Consider the following 21,668-nt stretch of genomic DNA (forward strand, 5'->3'; position numbering starts at 1 on the left):
CTGAGCTCTAGATGCGTACCTCCAGGAAAATCATTCAAAAGAGGAGATCATTTGACTGTTCCTCTCTGATGGCTCTCTGTATACAGTGCACATGGAACTCACCTGACAGCCATCTGTGCTCCATGTTTGTCCATCTATGCTCCAGTACATGCACTTAGTCATAAATGTGGCGATGCTCAGTGTAATGCCTGGCTCCCACGTTGAGTTGAAGAGTTCACTGCTAATGTACCATACCCCAACAGACTGCTGAAACATCTCTGGGGTTATGATCCATTGATAGCCATCTTTGTTAAAATGAAATATCAAATATTAAAGTGCATTATCAATAACTTGAGTAAATGATAAAGAAAAAAAAAAAAAAAACTGCATAATACAGTGGGGCAAATAAGTATTTAGTCAACCACCAATTGTGCAAGTTCTCCTACTTTTAAAGATTAGAAAGACCTGTAATTGTCAACATGGATAAACCTCAACCATGAGAGACACAGTGTGGAAAAAAAAAAAAACAGAAAATCACATTGTTTGATTTTTAAAGAATTTATTTGCAAATCATGGTGGAAAATAAGTATTTGGTCAATACCAAAAGTTCATCTCAATACTTTGTTATGTACCCTTTGTTGGCAATAACGGAGGCCACAACGTTTTCTGTAACTCTTCACAAGCTTTTAAAACACCCATTCCTCCATCCAGCAGTGATGTTTTGGGGCTATCGTTGGACAATACGGACTTTCAACTCCCTCCACAGATTTTCAATGCGGTTGAGATCTGGAGACTAGCTAGGCCACTAAAGGGCCTTGAAATGCTTCTTACGAAGCCACTCCTTTGTTCCGCTGGCTGTGTGTTTGGGACCATTGTCATGCTGAAAGACCCAAAACAGAATGTAGAAAAAAAAAAAACGAAAATCACATTGTTTGATTTTTAAAGAATTTATTTCAAGATTAGAGTGGAAAATAAGTATTTGGTCACCTACAAACAAGCAAGATTTCTGGCTGTCAAAAAGGTCTAACTTCTTCTAACGAGGTCTAACGAGGGCTAACGAGGCTCCACTCGTTACCTGTATTAATGGCACCTGTTTTAACTCATTATCGGTATAAAAGACACCTGTCCACAATTTCAGTCTGTCACACTCCAAATTCCACTATGGCCAAGACCAAAGAGCTGTTGAAGGACACCAGAGACAAAGTTGTAGACCTGCACCAAACTGGGAAGACTGAATTTGCAATAGGTAAAACGCTTGGTGTAAAGAAATCAACTGTGGGAGCAATTATTAGAACATCGAAGACATACAGGACCACTGATAATCTCCCTCGATCTGGGGCTCCATGCAAGATCTCGCCCGGTGTTTTCTGTTTTGGGGGGGGTATTGTTCTTTATACATTGTCACATAGTTTGCTAGTTTGATTCCACTGCTTAGAAATGAATGCTCAATGTAACATGTGACTGGAAAACAATAAAAAACAAATTAAAAAAAAAAAAAAAAAGATCTCGCCCGGTGGCGTCAAAATGATAACGAACGGTGAGCAAAAATCCCAGAACCACACGGGGGGACCTAGTGAATGACCTACAGAGAGCTGGGACCACAGTAACAAAAGCTACTATCAGTAACACAATGCGCCGCCAGGGACTCAAATTCTGCACTGCCAGACGTGTCCCCCTGCTGAAGCCAGTACACGTCCAGGCCCGTCTGCGGTTCGCTAGAGAGCATTTGGATGATCCAGAAGAGGACTGGGAGAATGTGTTATGGTCAGATGAAACCAAAATAAATTTTTTGGTAGAAACACAGGTTCTTGTGTTTGGAGGAAAAAGAATACTGAATTGCACCACACCCACTGTGAAGCATGGGTGTGGAAACATCCTGTTTTTCTGCAAAGGGACCAGGACGACTGATCTGTGTAAAGGAAAGAATGAATGGGGCCATGTATCGAGAGATTTTGAGTGAAAATCTCCTTCCATCAGCAAAGGCATTGAAGATGAGACGTGGCTGGGTATTTCAGCATGACAATGATCCCAAACACACAGACAGGCCAACAAAGGAGTGGCTTCGTAAGAAGCATTTCAAGATCCTGGAGTGGCCGAGCCAGTCTCCAGATCTCAACCCCATAGAAAATCTGTGGAAGGAGTTGAACGTCCGTGTTGCCCAACAACAGCCCCAAAACATCATTGCTTTAGAGGAGATCTGCATGGAGGAATGGGCCAAAATACCAGCAACAGTGTGTGAAAAGCTTGTGAAGAATTACAGAAAACGTTTGGCCTCCGTTATTGCCAACAAAGGGTACATAACAAAGTATTGAGATGAACTTTTGGTATTGACCAAATACTTATTTTCCAACATGATTTGCAAATTCTTTTAAAATCAAACAATGTGATTTTCTGTTTTTTTTTCTCTTCACATTCTGTCTCTCATGGTTGAGGTTTAACCATGTTGACAATTTCAGGCCTCTCTAATATTTTCAAGTGGGAGAACTTGCACAATTAGCGGTTGACTAAATACTTATTTGCCCCACTGTACATAGTTTGTGTTGTCAAGTACAAATTGATTACCTTAATTTTCGAAATAGAAGCCGCTACATTTTCCCCTCATTTTGAATTCTGCGGCTTATAGTCCGGTACGTCTTATTTTTAATTCATTTGGGTTAATAGTTAACACTTTATTTGACAGCGGCGGCATTAGACTGTCATAAGACCGTTATAATATTGACATGACACTGTCATGGGCATTAATGAATGCTTATGACCGATATCATTAAGTGTCATCCAGCAAATTTTGTCACTAACTCCATTTACTACGTCCAGCTAGGATCTTTTAATCCATTCAAAAATTAGATAATTTGCCGGATGACACTAAATGACATCTGTCATAAGCATTCATTAATGCTCATGACGGTGTCATGTCATAATTATGGTTATTATTATCTTTATGACGCCGCTGTCAAATAAAGTGTTACCGGTTAATATCTTTTGGTATAATCCCATAATACAGTTAGGACAGCTGCAGTTTATAGTCCGGTGTGGTTATCTCTGAACAAATGCTGTGTTCGTGTCAAATTTGGTGGGTGGCGGCTTATAGACAGGTGCGCCTTATAGTGCGAAAATTACGGAACTCACATATTTTTTTAAATCAAAATCTTCACCATAAACACTTGCAATTGGATCAAACTTGTCTTACAAATGGAGCTGAATAGTTTGTTAAATTAGAAGTCTTGAACAAGACCACCCTCACATTCCTGGCACTTCATATACAGTGCCTTGCAAAAGTATTCGGCCCCCTTGAACCTTGCAACCTTTCGCCACATTTCAGGCTTCAAACATGAAGATATAAAATTTCAATTTTTTGTCAAGAATCAACAACAAGTGGGACACAATCGTGAAGTGGAACAAAATTTATTGGATAATTTAAACTTTTTTTAACAAATAAAAAACTGAAAAGTGGGGCGTGCAATATTATTCGGCCCCCTTGCTTTAATACTTTGTAGCGCCACCTTTTGCTCCAATTACAGCTGCAAGTCGCTTGGGGTATGTTTCTATCAGTTTTGCACATCGAGAGACTGACATTCTTGCCCATTCTTCCTTGCAAAACAGCTCGAGCTCAGTGAGGTTGGATGGAGAGTGTTTGTGAACAGCAGTCTTCAGCTCTTTCCACAGATTCTCGATTGGATTCAGGTCTGGACTTTGACTTGGCCATTCTAACACCTGGATACGTTTATTTTTGAACCATTCCATTGTAGATTTGGCTTTATGTTTTGGATCATTGTCCTGTTGGAAGATAAATCTCCGTCCCAGTCTCAGGTCTTGTGCAGATACCAACAGGTTTTCTTCCAGAATGTTCCTGTATTTGGCTGCATCCATCTTTCCGTCAATTTTAACCATCTTCCCTGTCCCTGCTGAAGAAAAGCAGGCCCAAACCATGATGCTGCCACCACCATGTTTGACAGTGGGGATGGTGTGTTCAGGGTGATGAGCTGTGTTGCTTTTACGCCAAACATATCGTTTTGCATTGTGGCCAAAAAGTTCAATTTTGGTTTCATCTGAGCAGAGCACCTTCTTCCACATGTTTGGTGTGTCTCCCAGGTGGCTTGTGGCAAACTTTAAACGAGACTTTTTATGGATATCGTTGAGAAATGGCTTTCTTCTTGCCACTCTTCCATAAAGGCCAGATTTGTGCAGTGTACGACTGATTGTTGTCCTATGGACAGACTCTCCCACCTCAGCTGTAGATCTCTGCAGTTCATCCAGAGTGATCATGGGCCTCTTGGCTGCATCTCTGATCAGTTTTCTCCTTGTTTGAGAAGAAAGTTTGGAAGGATGGCCAGGTCTTGGTAGATTTGCAGTGGTGTGATGCTCCTTCCATTTCAATATGATGGCTTGCACAGTGCTCCTTGAGATGTTTAAAGCTTGGGAAATCTTTTTGTATCCAAATCCGGCTTTAAACTTTTCCACAACAGTATCTCGGACCTGCCTGGTGTGTTCCTTGGTTTTCATACTGCTCTCTGCACTTTAAACAGAACCCTGAGACTATCACAGAGCAGGTGCATTTATACGGAGACTTGATTACACACAGGTGGATTCTATTTATCATCATCGGTCATTTAGGACAACATTGGATCATTCAGAGATCCTCACTGAACTTCTGGAGTGAGTTTGCTGCACTGAAAGTAAAGGGGCCGAATAATATTGCACGCCCCACTTTTCAGTTTTTTATTTGTTAAAAAAGTTTAAATTATCCAATAAATGTTGTTCCACTTCAAGATTGTGTCCCACTTGTTGTTGATTCTTGACAAAAAATTAAATTTCATATCTTTATGTTTGAAGCCTGAAATGTGGCGAAAGGTTGCAAGATTCAAGGGGGCCGAATACTTTTGCAAGGCACTTTAGTATTCTGTATATAGCAGACTGCAGGTAAATGATTTCAGACTAGAAAACAAACAAACAAACGAAAACAACTGCAACAACAACTCAATTTAGGTATGTTTTGAGACGATTGCTTCAATTACATCTCTACAAATGGACATTCCAGAATGACCTGGATATTCTTTACTTTGGAATTGAACCACCTCCAGATTTGCACATCATCTGCAAAACAATGTAATTGGATATTGTGCATTCTAAAAATAGATTACTCAGTAAGCACACAGTATTATATATAACGAAAAATAAAGGGATGTAGGCATGAATCCCCCCATAACTCAAGCAAGCTGCGGATGATGAATCTGTACAAAAAAAATATCAATTTGAGCAAAAGGAATTGAAGCATACTATTTGCGGGCATTCCCCAATTTTTACAAACATTAAACACGATGAAAACGAGAACACACCTATGAACAAAATAGTCAAAAAAAAAAAAAAAAGACACTTACCAAAAGAAAGGGTTAGGATAACTTACAATTAAATTAATTTCTAAGCATTACTATGACAGAGGGTTACTTAATTTTGAGCTAACTGAATCTTGCAATAGGCTACACTAAAATACCTACCTATATCATTAAAATTCAAACCTTGTGGAAGTTTCGTTGAGTTTACAGTCAATGATAAGGGCGATGTTACCTATTTGGCTGAGGATGGTTCTGTTGGCAAAATAGCTGGAATTAGGTGGTGACCCTTCAGAGAGCGTAAGACGCAAGGACACATTTCCATTGGGTTCCACTTTGACAACGATGGTCATAGTAGGGTCTGAGACGTTGACTGTAGTCAGTACCTTTGTGTTTTTTTCAAGTACGACTGTCCGGTTAATCTCTGTTGGAGCAGTAGGGCGGGGGATGAATATCTGTGAAAAAGCAACTGAGTATTATTACGTCTTCCAAGGAAATTGGGTTTTTTGAAGGTGAGCCTTCTTCAAACCTTTCCAAATAGAGTCAGTACAAAGAGTTAAGACTAAGGTGAACATGCGGAGTTTGCCCTTCTGGCCGGATTGCCGGGGTCCCACCGGCCCGGGCCGTTGGAGCTGCGCCGGTGCGGGTCCGGTGGTTCGGGTGGCGTGATTCTGGCGGTCTGGCTGGAAGGTCAGATTCCTTCAGTAAAAAGCATGTCAAGGTTCTGGAGAGGCCTAGCCAGTCTCCAGACCTCAAGTCAATAGAAAGTCTTTGGATGGAACTCAAACTTTGTGTTTCTCAATGACAGCCCCGAAACCTGACAGATCTAGAGAAGATTTGTGTGCAGGAATGGGCCAAAATCCCTGTTTCCACATGTGAAAACCTGTTGAATAACTACAGAAAGCGTCTGACCTCTATAATTGCAAACAAAGACTTCTACTAGAAATATTAGCACTGATTTTCTCAGGGGTACAAATACTTATGAACCCCAGTAAATTACAAATAAATTACTGAAAAATCATACAATGTAAATTCCGGATTTTTTTAGGTTATGTCTCTATAAGTAGAAATGCATCTATGATTAAAATTTCAGACCTCCACCTATTTTCTAAGTGGATGAACTTGCAAAATCACAAGGGGTGCAAATACTTTGGCTCCTCACTGTACATAGAGTGTAATGTGAAAGCAATTTGGTTTGAAAGATAAAAGATATCAGATGGTACACTAATCACACCTTTTGTTGTGTTTCTTTCACTACCTCTCTCATAAAAAGATGCGTACATATATGTCAAACCCTGACCAGATCAGAATCATCTTTATTGGCCAAGTAATTTGGAAAGGCACAATAATATAAACAATGACAGTGACGCATCAGTGGGAGAACTGTGGTGGGGAGAAAAGATAGCTTGTTAGATGAAAAAAAAATGGAAAAAGAATCACAGAGGGAAAAAAAAACTTCCAGCTATACTTCTATGGGTGGGGGACACAATGGGGAATTAGGAAAAACCAACTCAGCTCATAAGCAATAAGATAAAACATTAAACCAGATCTCGACGAGGTGCACATGTGGTGCCAAGCCAAGCCAACCTTGACCAGTGTGGACATCACTTCCTAGAAGGACTTCAAGAATCACACCCAATTTGTGAATAAACTCATGTCACCTGAGTCTTAATTCCCTAAATTAACATGGCAGCTTTCCCGATTCCAAAAGTGCTTTTGACACTTTCGATAGATCAGGATATTGATAATTCCAATCAGCGGAATCGCTGAAATCAGGATTCCAATGATGCCGACATCTTCAAGATACTCGATGGAAAGAATCAACATGTTCCAGGAGTCCAGCTTTTATCTTACCTCAAATGCTCCTCCAGGGCAAGCAGCTTCACCTTTGCTTGCTCTTGTTGTTGAGAATTTTTGATCAATTGCATTGATGGACCGGTTGATCAATTCCATAATTTTCCAATTTCAAAGGAAATTCAGGAAGAGGCTCAGATAGATGAAAGAGCAGAGAGGGGACAAAGAGAAAAGCATCTGCCTTTGTCAAGCTCAAGAAGAAATGTACCTCTATCATCTCTGTAAGATTGGCCAATTCAACATCAGAAATTCCATCACTGAGTATCAGGCTGCAAACCTTTCCCGAGATTTTGTCATCGGATGGATGGGGATTCAAAGGGAATGTAGCCATCTAATAGGCAAAAGAACCGTTGAGAATGGCGCTCGTTTCAACAACGACACAAAAACATGGATGCCAATGGCATGTGCACACACCTGAGCGACAATTTTTTCGTACTGTCCAATATGACTTTGAAGAATGGAATATGGGGGCATTATGATGTACTCGCCATCTTCCACAGAGCCCAGAATGACATTGCTGAGATCTTCAGGTATGTGACTGAGTGAAAACAATGAAACAACAAATTTAAATTCTGTTACAAATGCATATTTTCTGTCATCTGAGGTCGATTAAGAAAGTCAGAACCAACCTGCTGTGATAGACGGTACCTGTTGAGGACTTGATGACAATTCTCTCTGATGTTGCTGAACCCAGCAAGACTGAAATGGTCCGAAAAATTTCGAATATATCCTCAAACAGAGACTGGGGGAAGTAATGTAACATTACTATATTGATGAATCAGCAGTCCAATACTTAACTATAATGACAAATTTCCATCCAAAGCTTCGATATAGTCTGAAACTTACTGTAGGGTTTGGGTTAGCTTGAATATCACATTTGTTCATGGATATTTCAAGGATGCCAATGCTGCAGCTGATGATGCGACTTATTATGTCAGTGTTTTCAAAAGCAAGTTCAGGTGTGAGATTTTGAGTGCCTTTCAACAAATACATAATAAAACTGTCCTGTAACAGATGAAAAAAGAGATGTTATGTATAGCAGAGAGTGCTATTTAGGTGGGTCAGAGCTACTATGAGTGATCTTGGACAGGTATACGAAAAAACAAACAAACAAACAAACTAACTAACTAGCATACAAATAAACAAACAAACAAGAACCGACTGGTTTTGTACAGACATACAACATCAGGGGCGCAGGAAGTCCCATCCAAAAACAGCCAATTCGGTCCAAATTTGTCATGCTCATGCTTTTTCTCCATACAAGGCGTGCACAATGGCAGTACACACACATGCCAGATGGTTTACGTACTACTACTAGGCCACTACAAAGACAGCGTTCTATTTCAACTACAGTGTGTGTTGGAGTTTTTGTATCGGAAATAAAAACACTCGTGTATTATAATGCAAATCCCCTCAGCTAGATGGCGTAATGACACACAAACGCATTTCAAAACGAAAAGGTCCAATAAGCCTCGGTTTAACACCCACTTTTCACAACACTCAAATAAATTGTACACGAATAGCCAACTGCGCTCTGCACGACGGCAGCTCAACAACAAACCATAGTAGAGCTACAACGCAAGCTATATGAAGTTCTCCGTGGTCTAAATCTGTAACTTTTCCTTGCTGGGGACTATTATGAACAATCATAATCTCTTCAAATTTTAGAAAATGTTGCTGTTTTTGTAAAGAAAAAAAATTCTAATTTCTTTTTGCGCCATGTTAATGCCTCTTCTGCCAACAGTTAACTTTTCCTCTCCAATAGCACCTTATTCAATATGATCTGGTAGCAAGCATGGTGTCAGGTGGTGACCATGTTATTAACAAAAAAAATATAAAAAACAAATCTTTGTCAACATACTACATATTATTAATCCCCAAAATTAAATACGCTGTTGTTTCAATATGTTTTATTTATTTGTTTTATAGACAAGTTTCCTAAGCAAAAACATGGGCATCGCCGTCTTGGAAAATTTCTACGCCGAACTTCAGGTTTAGAAAGAACAACATGAATTGCGGTTAAAGTAAGCAATGAGTTGACAAAGTTAAAACTGCAAAATCAAACCAGAGGAACACACGGAATCTCCCAAAATGGATTCAGCACGACGTAGATGAGACTCCAAGACTTTCTGTGCTGTGCGTGAACTCCTGGAAGCGCCTATATATATGGTTCAAAGTGGAATGTTTTGAACAGCGTCCAGTTTCAAAGCGCCAGTGTGGATCTACCTTGCCAAACACCTTAAATCGAAACCAGCTGCAGACAAGAAGTTAAGAATGTTATTTAAACCTAAGGATATACAGTGGGGAGAACAAGTATTTGATACACTGCCAATTTTGCTGGTTTTCCCACTTGAAAAGCATGTAGAGGTCTGTAATTTGTATCAAATTCTCTTCAACTGTGAGGGACGGAATCTAATACAAAAATCCAGAAAATCACGTTGTATGATTTTTAAATAATAAATTTGCATTTAATTGCATGAAATAAGTATTTGATACATCACAAAAATCAAACTTAATATTTGGTACAGAAACCTTTGTTTGCCATTACAGATACCAAACGTTTTCTGTAGTCCTTGACAAGGTTTGCACACACTGCAGCAGGGATTTTGGCCCACTCCTCCATGCAGATCTTCTCCAGAGCCTTCAGGTTTCGGGGCTGCTGCCGGGCAACACGGACTTTCAGCTCCCTCCATAGATTTTCTATCGGGTTCAGATCTGGTGACTGGCTAGGCCACTCGAGGACCTTAAGGTGCTTCTTACGGAGCCACTCTTTAGTTGCCTTGGCTGTGTGCTTTGGGTCTTTGTCATTCTGGAAGACCCAGCCACGACCCATCTTCAGGGCTCAGGAAGGCGGTTGTCAGCCAAGATCTGGCGATACATAGCCCCATCCATCCTCCCCTCAATACGGTGCAGTCGTCCTGTACCCTTGGCAGAGAAGAAGCCCCAAAAAATGATGTTTCTTCCTCCATGTTTCACGGTTGGGATGGTGTTCTTGGGGTTGTACTCATCCTTCTTTTTCCTCCAAACACAACGAGCCGAGTTTAGACCAAAAAGTTCAATTTTGGTCTCATCCGACCACATGACCTTCTCCCATTGCTCCTCTGGATCATCCAGATGGTCAGTGGCAAACTTCAGACGTGTCTGGACATGCACTGGCTTCAGCAGCGGGACCTTGTGTGCGCTGTAGGATTTTAATCCATGACGGCGTAATGTGTTTCCGATGGTTTTCTTCGAGACTGTGGTTCCAGCTCTCTTCAGGTCATTGACCAGGTCCTGCAGTGTAGTTCTGGGCTGATCCCTCACCTTCCTCATGATCAGTGATGCCCCACGAGGTGAGATCTTGCATGGAGCCCCAGAACGAGGCAGATTGACCGTCAACTTGAACTTGAACCATTTTCTAATAATCGCTCCAACAGTTGTTACCTTCTCACCAAGCTGCTTGCTTATTTTCCTGTTGCCCATCCCAGCCTTGTGCAGGTCTATTTTTTTTTTTATCCCTGATGTCCTTACACAGCTCTTTGGTCTTGGCCATTGTGGAGAGGTTGGAGTTTGTTTGTTTGAGCATGTGAACAGGTGTCTTTCATAAAGGTAACAAGTTCAAACAGGTGCAGTTACTTCCGGTAATGAGTGGAGAACAGGAGGGGTTCTTAAAAAAGAACTAAGAGCCGAAATATTTACTAGTTGGTAATGTATCAAATACTTATTTCATGCAGTTAAAAGTTGGTAATGTATCAAATACTTATTTCATGCAGTTAAATACAAATTTATTATTTAAAAATTATACAATGTGATTTTCTGGATTTTTGTATTAGATTCCGTCCCTCACAGTTGAAGAGAACTTATGATACAAATTACAGACCTCTACATGGCTTGCAAGTGGGAAAACCAGCAAAATCGGCAGTGTATCAAATACTTGATCTCCCCACTGTACCTATATACCATATTGGCCCGAATATAAGATGGCCCTGATTATAAAACGACCACGTCTTTTTCAAGACACAAGTTTGAAAAAAGACTTTTTGAACACCAAATTAATTTTTATACAGAAAATAGTTACAGTACATCTGGAACAAATGATTATAACAATATATTTGAGAGAAAAAGCATGTTATTTTGCCTAATTCAAATCTTAATATCTGAACATTTAAATATGTAAACTAAAGTGCAATCACATTCGTAAATGAATGGCTTCTGGTTTTTGAAATATAAATAAACCAATCTATTGTGATAAAACAACAAAATTGCAATAACATAATAAGTGAGGTCTAACTGTAACTGTAGTCTTGAAACAAATCTGAATAAGGAAAAACATTGCAATAAAATAATGCAAACTGGTTAAAATTGGGAGTAGCTGAGATCTGTCATGACTCATGACAGAAAATCGCTTCAATGATATCTGGCGCCATCTAGCGTCGTGAATGGGTATAACATCTAGACCGCGAATATAAGACTACACCCACTTTTTCAGTCTTATTTCAATTAAAAAAACACCGTCTTATATTCAGGCCAATACAGTAATTGTTTTCCCACAGAACGGCAACACGGCGGATTTTCTTGTGTGAGAAATCAACACTTTTCACTTCGTTGATCATTAGTGGATGAAATTACAACAACCTGTCGGCCTGTGTTGACGTGAGGTGTAGACTGATACGCAGGCCACTAGTGTGACCAAAATGAGGTGAAATTAAAAATAACATAACATAAAAACACATAACATAATAACATTTGCCGAATGCAGAAGGGCTGACAAGGATTTTGTTGTTACAAGGAAATACTACAAGGTATGGACATATCAACAAAAATAGTATGTCATTCTTTTTTATTGCAGATACTGAACGCAATGAAACATTTGGACAACATGATTTCATTTATTGTTTTATTTAAAATGATTGGTGCATATCAAAAACGAGATAAATAAAGCACGATTTATAAAATTATTCGAAAAATAGATTCGAAAACGTGATATCTGCCAGCAGAGCTGCAGAGCGGCTTAAAGGGGATGTAGCGCCCTGGGAAAATTTTGATATTCCATCATTTATCCATAAACGCATGCCTTTTGTATTCATATCATGCCACTTCGTGTAATTACACACAAGAAAATGAGAGAAATTTGGCTCGATTGTCAAGCTAAAACGACCGGCGCCCGAGATCTGGCAGATTGTGTGCGTGACGTCACGTCAAGTGAAGAGAGTGCCACCGGCCACTAGGGGGGCAGCGCCTGTCTGCATCAATATAATTCCTTCTAGTGTGGGGAGAATTAGGGGTGTTTTGAGCTGTTTATGCTGATGCATTGTGTTCGTCCTGCACATATTCCAGGTTCCCTCATGAAGAAACACCGCTCGTTGTCAATAAAAGAGAATTCAGAGTTGGCAGTGAGGGCTGTTTCTTCAACAAGAAAAAGGCTCAGTGCTTTAATACTGAATGGCGGCGATGATGGCAGACAATTTCGTTTCTAGTTTCAGCGACGAATCCGACGTAGAAGGACGTAACGAATGTTCATCTAATGGTGACGAGGAGAGTTGCAAAGCTTTAATCGGTGTTATAGGTGACCAATTTGAGCCCAAACGAACGCCAATGCAGCGTAATGAAACGGTCATTGAGGGGAGCAATGACACTGATGAAACATCGGCAGCAGATCGTGTGGGAAACACCAATGATTTGTTTAGCATTTCTTTTTGTGAAGCTGATACACCGTGACTGCAAAATAAAGGAATGCATAGAATAATTATAATTTATTGCGCTATCATAGCTTTTCGCTCTGCCAACAGACACAAATATGAACGGGATCAGAGGATTTGTTCTATATATTTTACGAACGATCATTTATACATGTGTCGAGTCCTGTATCCAAAGGCGTGACATTTTTTTTTATTAATTATAAAAGAGTACTCACTCTGGCCATTTCAAGCTTGGCTGCTCCCTTCTTTGCGTAGCTTTAGCCTCCTTTAGCAGTCATCGTCTCTCTCTTGATATCTCGGGACATTTAGGTGGCTGTGCATCTATGGTCGGCACCGCATCTCCTTTGAGCAGCAATCTTTTAGCAAAACCCGATTTCTCTTGTCCATAGTTCGAGAAGCTTTCAGTTGGAAAATGCGCACCACAGAAAAGCGTGCCGGAGGCTGTGTCTAGAAAATTAGCCCTCTTTGCACGGACGAACTTTACCCATTTTCTGTGTAGTCCAGCTTTTTTTTTCGCGTTCAGGAACTCATGGATACTATATTCCGATAAACAACTATTTGTACACCACATAGCACAGCAGTTTTGAACCATTGTTGTGATGTTTTGGTCAAACAAACCCCAACGCTACTCTCTCGTCGTTAAAAAACAATGGCACCTAGCTCCGCCTCGACTTTCAATCACTTGTCGTGACGTCGCCGCCCCATTCGGCTGTTTCCGGAACACTTTCGGTAGTGTTCGTCATTTTCGATCTATTTTCGATAATTGCTCATTAATGTGATTGATTTTTTTGTTAACTTTATCAATATTTGTTATCTTGGCGCATAACGGTTCTATTGATGTCTCACACACCCTTTGCCGAAACATCCCCTTTAAGAGAGCCTCTCCAAACTTTTACCTGACATTACGGAAAGCCTTGCTGACCTCTAGACGGGCTTTCTCCCGCTGTCCTCGGTAATTCCAGCTCCAATAGTGTATCTTAAAGTTGCTGCAGGTAAAAGCTTGTAGTTGGATCTCGGGATCGAGCTGACGGTCCGTCGCAAGGCGAGCCACCGGCCCCCAGCCTCTCGGCTGCCCCCGGGTAGAACGTATGTAGTCTCGATATATGTCCATCAACGCACAGTAAGTGTTGTTGTGAGGCACATCAACTTGTCTTCCCTTGCCTGACAGTGTTTCCACCTGTAAACAAATGAACAAAAAACTTGTAACACTTGCATTTTATGCCTTGACATAATTGTGCCATCTACTCGTACTGATTAGCAACAGGCTAGCAGCCACAGCAGTACAGTAGTTGTAGTAAATAATATTAAAGATCATCATTATTACAATCATCATCGTAATAACAAAATAAAAGGCAACAAGTCGTTTCATGCGCAAGATTTTAGTTTTAGCATTTTTTTGAGCACCGGACACATGAAAATGCAGGATAGGAAGAACATACCTTTCATAACACAGCAGCAACATTGCTACAAAAACAACCGGTCTTTGTGGTGGCACGAGCTTGGTTCCACATCTGCCTTCATGAATATGTTGTCTTCCCCTGTCGTGATAATGGCAGATGGATGCGGTATTTCCAAACTGTCTTTTTTTAAGGGATTTTGATTAGTTATGTTATTCCAGATCCACTGTTGTTTTGGATGGAGAAATTATAAAGCTGAAATTGCGAGCAGAAATGCGGAAGTAAAGCAGAAGTACCTCGGAAAAAATCCGAAAACGCTCCTTTTTCTCCCCAACACCTGGGGGTGCTGCTGCAGAACCCTCAGCTCCCCCTCTTCCCACGCCACTTCACACACAACATTTAACATTTTGAAGTTGGGAATGGTTTGGCCTTACGTCAACATTTAAATGTTATTAGTGTATGAAAAATTCAACACTTGGTGAATAACAATGCTCCTTTTAGGTGTTGTGCAAATTGTTACCCAGCTTGGCTTATAGTTTGCAGTCATTGCCAAACTATAAAATCACATTTCTGGCTATGTTTCATTTTTCCATGTGAAGGTACAATTACATCCTTATTTCCTAATCGAGTATCCCAACAGGTGCTTTTAACAATGCAGTCTTTTACTTTTTCTGTGCAACCTATCATGGAATTTAGTACCAAAGCCCTGGCAAATAGGAAATCACTGTAGTAATTATTTAGAAGGAACTTTTCTGAAGTAAGATGCCAAGACTAAGAAAATAAAATCTTTGCATACATAGCATGGAGCACGTTTAACAGGTTGTTGAGGTTACAGGGAGTCCTTGCCGCATGTGCAGATACATGTAAATTTCCAGTGAATTATTTGTAAAGCTAATCATCTGTAAGTTGTTACATGCAAGGAAACTTGTGCACAAATTTCCAGGTTTTGCATGGTGGGTAAGTCTGAAGTCTGGATGGGATAATGTGTGTAGATTGATGTAATGTGAGAAGAAAAGAGAATAGAACGGACATGAGGTGCACAAACCAGGCGTGTGAAAAAAGACTCATGCGTGAACAAGAAAAAAAAGGCAATTTTCTCACCCTACTTTCATCTGTTGGTTCTCCTGGCTCTGTTTCCATTCGCATAATCTCATTGTCTGCTTCCTTTGACAAGTAAAACATAAATATAAGCCCAAAGTACATATGAAAACTTTTCCAAATTCATTTTTTAACTCTTTCAGGGACAGCGGTCACTATAGTGGACAGCTAGCCATACAAAACGTGACACTTAAGACCTTCAGCCCTTTATGCCCATTAATTGACTATTTTCGGTCATTAAAAACATATTGGCAAACATATTGTGTTTTTGTATGATTTCAGTTAATCATTAACACACGAAAACGGTATCAACAAATGCTAAAGTCATTGAATTAAAATGTATTAAAAAAAGAAAGAAAGTCTGTTTACGGCCTTTAGTAACACTCTTTTGTAGATTTTTTCCCTCCACAGTATTTACCTTATGGCCTGCCATTGACGGCGATAGATGTCCAAATTTATTTAAACTGGGAGGACTGGCCATGAATGTTCATCTTTCAGTACCATTCATTAACAGTACCAGTACCAAGGGCGTAGGTGTGCATAGGGTCGGTAGGGACAAAACACAACTTTTCAAAAGGTTCAAATTGTCCCCACCAACTTTTGATTGCCCATTTGTTGTAACAATAGAATTAACCCTACCATTATTAAGTGAATTATTTTCCTTATTTTCAGACTTACATTTACCCCTTTTTCACTTGCTGAATGTGCCATTCCATGTTTTTTTTCCTCAAATGTACGTTTGATTGGCTGATGACTTGCCCCCCACCCTCCCCACACATACACACGCAACTCTCACAGTACAGAATTATGTTATATGAGAGGGATATTACTAGGTTATTTTCAGCCAGCAGCCCGCTGTAAGTACTGTAAAACGTAATTGTTGTGAAACTCACCACTAATTTTGCTACTGAAAGTCTGACCTGCATCACAGTTTAGCATTACCATTACATTAAACCGTGTGAACTTGCTAACGGAATAGGAAGCTGCTTGGGAGAACTGTCCTTCTGCATGTGTTTTCTACTGTTCTAACTGTGAGAAATATAGTAAACTCCGCTCAGCTGTAAAAAATTTAGTGTACCAAGGTTTACCTCCTTCTCCCCAGTTTTCATTTTTATTTTGCTTATGTGGTCTTTAAGCAGCCCAAAGGAGTTTTCATTTTTTTGTTGAGTTTGGCTGTGCTTGTGGACAAAAGCAGTAGTGTTTTTCCTGAAAAAAGGCTCCATTTTAATTTATTTTTGTTATTCCCTGAGTTTTTTTAATTGTATTTAATTTATTTAGACAGACAATTTTGAGTGGTATTACTTTTAGAGGTATAGGCTTAATAAGAACAAATGGTAATATTTACTAAAAGTAAGTGGAAGAATCTGACACATTAATATGTTAACTAGCCTTTAAAACTCAAGATAAAAATTATTCGACTACATTCAAGAAAAATTGACGGATTAAGAAATTATACTGTAAATTTGCAGTGTGGAAGTTAGTATAGGTCAGTAGAGATTTATTTTGCATCAGTCATCAAGCCTGTCAATTAATGAGGTTCTTATTGGAGATAAATTTAGCCCTGACCGGCCTTCACCCAATCTATTTAGTTTTATTAATGTCGCGTCCCAAGCAAAATGTGTACATGCAGGTTATGATTAAGGCAGTGACGTGCGGTCAGGGGAGGCAGGTGAGGCAGAGCCTCATCTGTCATCATGACAAAAAAATAATTATAGCATTAAATTTATATGAATATTTGTCCATTGCTCTTTATGTATGACTCATTTCAAACATTTTTTTATAGTCAAAAATCGCTGAATTTGCCTATTTCCTGTTCAAATAAAGAAATGAAACGAGAGGTGCGGCAGCAACGAGTAAAGCCTCACCTCTGATTGCGCAATCCATAACAAACTGGGTTGATACATGGAATTGGAGCGTGCTGGTTGCCGTACATCTGCATGTCGCCATTATAATGTTTCCAGATACGTTTATTTGACCTGATTTTCCACAGTCTGGCTAATGTCTTTATCCCTTAAAGTTTAATGTTTGTTAGCGACATATTTAGTTTTGCTGATGGGAAATAAAACCGCAGTGAAAAGGCACAGGTTGCGGCAGATAGTACTCTGCCGCACTGCAAGGGGGCGTACGTGAAACTGGACTTTCCGTTAAATGTGGACGCGGTTAACACAACACCGGAGCTAAAAGGTTTGCTTCAAACTACGGGACAGAAGATAACTCGTGCTTTTCAAACGGACTGGTACACCCGAAAAGACTGGCTATGTGGCTGTCCTTCGAAAAATCGCCTTTGCTGCTTTCCCTGCCTTTTCTTCTCAACTTGTGCCAATGTCTGGACTAACACGAGATATTGTGACATTAAAAAACTACCACGAAGCCTCAGCAAACATGAGAGCTCGACCACTCACATTCAAAGCCTGATTGCTTTAAAAACTTTTGGAAGCTCAAGGATCGATTTGGCTTTGACGAACAGCGGAAGCTCAACGGTAGCATCCTCCATGCTAAGGTAAAGAAAAGAGTTTGAAAGACCTCATTAATGCAACCTGCATCCTAGCCAAACAGGAGTTAACATTTCGTGGTAACGATGAGCGTGTAAGCACTTCTAAACGTGGCATATACGTAGAACAATTACATGGTTTTGCTGAGAAAGATGAAAGGTTAGCTAGACTTTTGGACTCATCCACAGTGTTTTCTGGCATGTCAAATAGAACACAGAACGATCTAATTGAAGCAATCCTCTCCATTGAGGCGGAGAGATTTTTTTAAAGTAAAGGAAAATAAGGAGGACTTTTACAAAAAGGGCGTAGGTTTGCATAGGGACGGTAGGGACATAACACTACCAACTTTTCAGGATGCTAAAATTGTCCCCACCAACTTTTAAGCAACCTTACCTTTTTTGCATGATATAATGTTCAGTTATATAGAGAATTTAGATCTTTCAATAGTTCCATATGTTGTAAGGATAGAATTGACCCTACCATTATTAAGTGAATTATTTTCATTATGTTTATGTTTGCTAATAAAAACCAGACATTTATTCAGGAAGTTTTCAAAATGTTTCTTTAGTATTTTTTGAAAACAAAGGTTTGAATCGAACAGTGTATCATCTGAACCATTCATTCATTTTCCATGCCGCTTTTCCTCACGAGGGTCGCGGAGGTGCCGGAGCCAATCCCAGCCAACTACGGGCAGTAGGCAGGGGACACCCTGAACTGGTTGCCAGCCAACCGCAGTCATCTGAACCAATGCATGTAAAAGTTATTATCAGTAGATAAGGATTTATTTTGCATTGATCATTTTGCCTATTAATTAATTAGGTTCATATACATGAGAAATGTGGCCCTTTGCCCCCTTCATCCATTCTGTTTGGTCTAATTAATGTCCCGTCCCCAGCAAAAAGTGTACCTACATGCAGGTTATGCTGTTATATTGTCCCTACGAATGTTGATACCAAGCCTATGCCCTTCCAAAGTAACGCCGGTTTTTGTGGTGAAGGACAGGCGCAAGAGCACAAACAGTTTTCATTTCAATCTTATAAAAAAAAAAAAAAATTAAAAAAAGAGCTTAGACCAAGAAAAATACAATACAATATTTAAAAACTAAATTTTGGCCTTAAATAAAATATTCTTTGTTTTTCTTTTCACACTTTTTGTTTAGCAATCTGTAATAAATTGATTAAAGTATCAGAATTAAAAGTTTTAAAAACAACTGAATATTTCACAAAAGGTCAGAATTGAATTCTGTGGTCTTGTACACCACTCTTTACTCTCATTTATGTTGCATGAATTATAGAATTGCGACGACCAACACATTGAGGGTGTAGAGCAAATGCATGTTATTTTCTTACTTTTACGTATCGATAATATGTACTGTGTGTGCGTGTTTTGTGAAGAATGCTGATGAGATATGAAATAACCAGTAGCCAATTGAATAAGCTACCCTTTTTGGTTTATATATTTGGAAATCTGACACTAAAGGAGTCAGTGCCTCACCAACCATGAACCTCACCGCACGTCACTGGATTAAGGTTATATTTTCCCTATCAACATTGAGACCAAACCTACGCCCTTGCATTGACGGCACTAGCCATCCAACCAATATTGAATGGAATATGCCCAGTCGAAATGGATTGGAAGTCTATTACAGTCAATGGCAGCCAATGAGTTAAATGTGTGCCCTGTAAGGGGGAAAAACAGAAGTCGTAATTTGTGCATGAAAGGGTTTGAAAAAATCTTACCCAGAGCAGGTGTACAATGTTATTAATATGGGGAGCCATAGGGTGTTCACTCCTTTTAAACCCTGTTAAAGGGTGTCACACAATAGTGATAAACCAAAATAATGTTCAGTTTGAGTTTTGCTGATTTGTTGCACCGTCTCACTCACGCAATCTGGATGTTGAAGCGTTCTGTAATCAAAAACAAAATCATCCTATAATTATGTATTCTGCTATTCAGACATAACTTTTTTCTGGCAGCATAATGAATGTAAGTCTCACCCATGAGATTTGTGGTGGCTGTAAACCTTTCCAGATTTATATAAAAAAAAAAAAATACAAACACAAGTATTTGAATTGAGAAGTTTACACAACTACATGACAATTATGTTATTAATCAAAAAGGAGAAAACTTAATAATATGAAACCTACCGTAGGCGCAGATGAAGCCTCGTTTCTTGTTGCAGGCAGACGATAAAACAAGTTGAAAAGGATCCTGCTTTACATACATGCAGCTGGCAGCATCTTTGGAAGCAACAGCATCTCCTGTGTTGAGAAAGATGCACAGATACAATGCACTTATGCATGTACACAGACACACAGGTCATTACCGTTCTTATAAGAGGCAGAATACTGTACAAAAGCTTTTGGAATTTGGCCACTAGTAGAGTGTTTGCATTTTAATGATTTACAAAAGCTAATGTAGCGAAAGATGTTACTGATGAGATTCTGGTTGAGTTAGGGACAAGCCTTTCAAGTTTAGCAGTGCTATGAAAAGATAAATGTGCAAGTAAAAAAAGTGATGAACTTCTCAAGTAATGAGTAACTTATTACAATGTCTGTGTGTATATATATTATTTTATATTAGTGATGTGCCCGATCCAATCACGTGATTGGAAATTGGGCCGATCGCGCCATTTTTCAGAGGATAGAAAATGCGTCTAAAGGATCGGAATTCCATCCATCCATTATCTTCCGCTTGTTCCGGGGTCAGGTCGCGGGGGCAGCAGCTTTAACAGGGAAGCCCAGACTTCCCTCTCCCCAGCCACTTCAACCAGCTCCTCCGGCGGGATCCCAAGGCGTTCCCAGGCCAGCCGAGAGACATAGTCTCTCCAGCGTGTCCTGGGTCGTCCCCTGGGCCTCCCGCCGGTGGGACATGCCCGGAACACCTCTCCAGGGAGGCGTCCGGGAGGCATCCGAACCAGATGCCCGAGCCACCTCAGCTGGCTCCTCTTTACGCGGAGGAGTAGCGGCTCGACGCAGAGTCCCTCCCGGATGACAGAGCTTCTCACCCTATCTCTAAGGGAGAGCCCGGACACCCTGCGGAGGAAACTCATTTCGGCCGCTTGTGTCCGGGATCTTGCTCTTTCGGTCACGACCCAAAGCTCGTGACCATAGGTGAGGGTAGGAACGTAGATCGACTGGTAAATCGAGAGCTTTGCCTTTCGGCTCAGCTCCTTCTTCACCACTACGGACCGGTGCAGAGTCCGCATTACTGCAGACGCCGCACCGATTCGCCTGTCGATCTCCCGCTCCCTCCTACCGTCACTCGTGAACAAGACCCCAAGATACTTGAACTCCTCCACTTGGGGCAGGATCTCATCCCCGACCCGGAGAGGGCACTCCACCCTTTTCCGACTGAGGACCATGGTCTCGGATTTGGAGGTGCTGATCTTCATCCCAACCGCTTCACACTCAGCTGCGAACCGCCCCAGTGAGAGTTGGAGGTCACGGCTTGATGAAGCCAACAGCACTAAATCATCTGCAAAAAGCAGATATTCAATGCTGAGGTCACCAAACCAGACCCCCTCAACGCTTCAGCTGCGCCTAGAAATTCTGTCCATAAAAATTATGAACAAAATCGGTGACAAAGGGCAGCCTTGGCGGAGTCCAACCCTCACTGGGAACGAATTCGACTTACTGCCGGCAATGCGGACCAGACTCTGACACCGGTCGTACAGGGACCGAACAGCCCTTACCAAGGGGCTTGGTACCCCGTACTCCCGGAGCACCCTCCACAGGATTCCCCTAGGCACACGGTCGAACGCCTTCTCCAAATCCACAAAACACATGTAGACTGGTTGGGCGAACTCCCATGCACCCTCGAGGACCCTGCTGAGGGTGTAGA

General features: G+C 40.6%; 1 protein-coding gene across 1 annotated transcript in view; it reads right to left on the reverse strand.

The window, feature by feature from the left end:
- pkd1l3 (polycystic kidney disease 1-like 3) overlaps positions 1 to 21,668 on the reverse strand; it is a 52,768-nt gene that overhangs the window by 23,269 nt on the left and 7,831 nt on the right. Inside the window, exons 2-12 of the mRNA XM_057842452.1 lie at positions 19,973 to 20,086; positions 19,823 to 19,848; positions 19,711 to 19,732; positions 19,565 to 19,626; positions 15,337 to 15,399; positions 8,007 to 8,165; positions 7,790 to 7,902; positions 7,575 to 7,698; positions 7,369 to 7,491; positions 5,542 to 5,761; positions 103 to 284 (exon numbers count right to left, since the gene is read on the reverse strand). Coding sequence (XP_057698435.1) covers positions 103 to 284; positions 5,542 to 5,761; positions 7,369 to 7,491; positions 7,575 to 7,698; positions 7,790 to 7,902; positions 8,007 to 8,165; positions 15,337 to 15,399; positions 19,565 to 19,626; positions 19,711 to 19,732; positions 19,823 to 19,848; positions 19,973 to 20,051 — 1,173 coding nt within the window. The 5' untranslated portion in view covers positions 20,052 to 20,086. The remainder of the gene's footprint in view (positions 1 to 102; positions 285 to 5,541; positions 5,762 to 7,368; positions 7,492 to 7,574; positions 7,699 to 7,789; positions 7,903 to 8,006; positions 8,166 to 15,336; positions 15,400 to 19,564; positions 19,627 to 19,710; positions 19,733 to 19,822; positions 19,849 to 19,972; positions 20,087 to 21,668) is intronic.

Source organism: Corythoichthys intestinalis, chromosome 1 (genome assembly GCF_030265065.1).
Source record: "Corythoichthys intestinalis isolate RoL2023-P3 chromosome 1, ASM3026506v1, whole genome shotgun sequence".
NCBI classification, from domain to species: Eukaryota; Metazoa; Chordata; class Actinopteri; order Syngnathiformes; family Syngnathidae; genus Corythoichthys; species Corythoichthys intestinalis.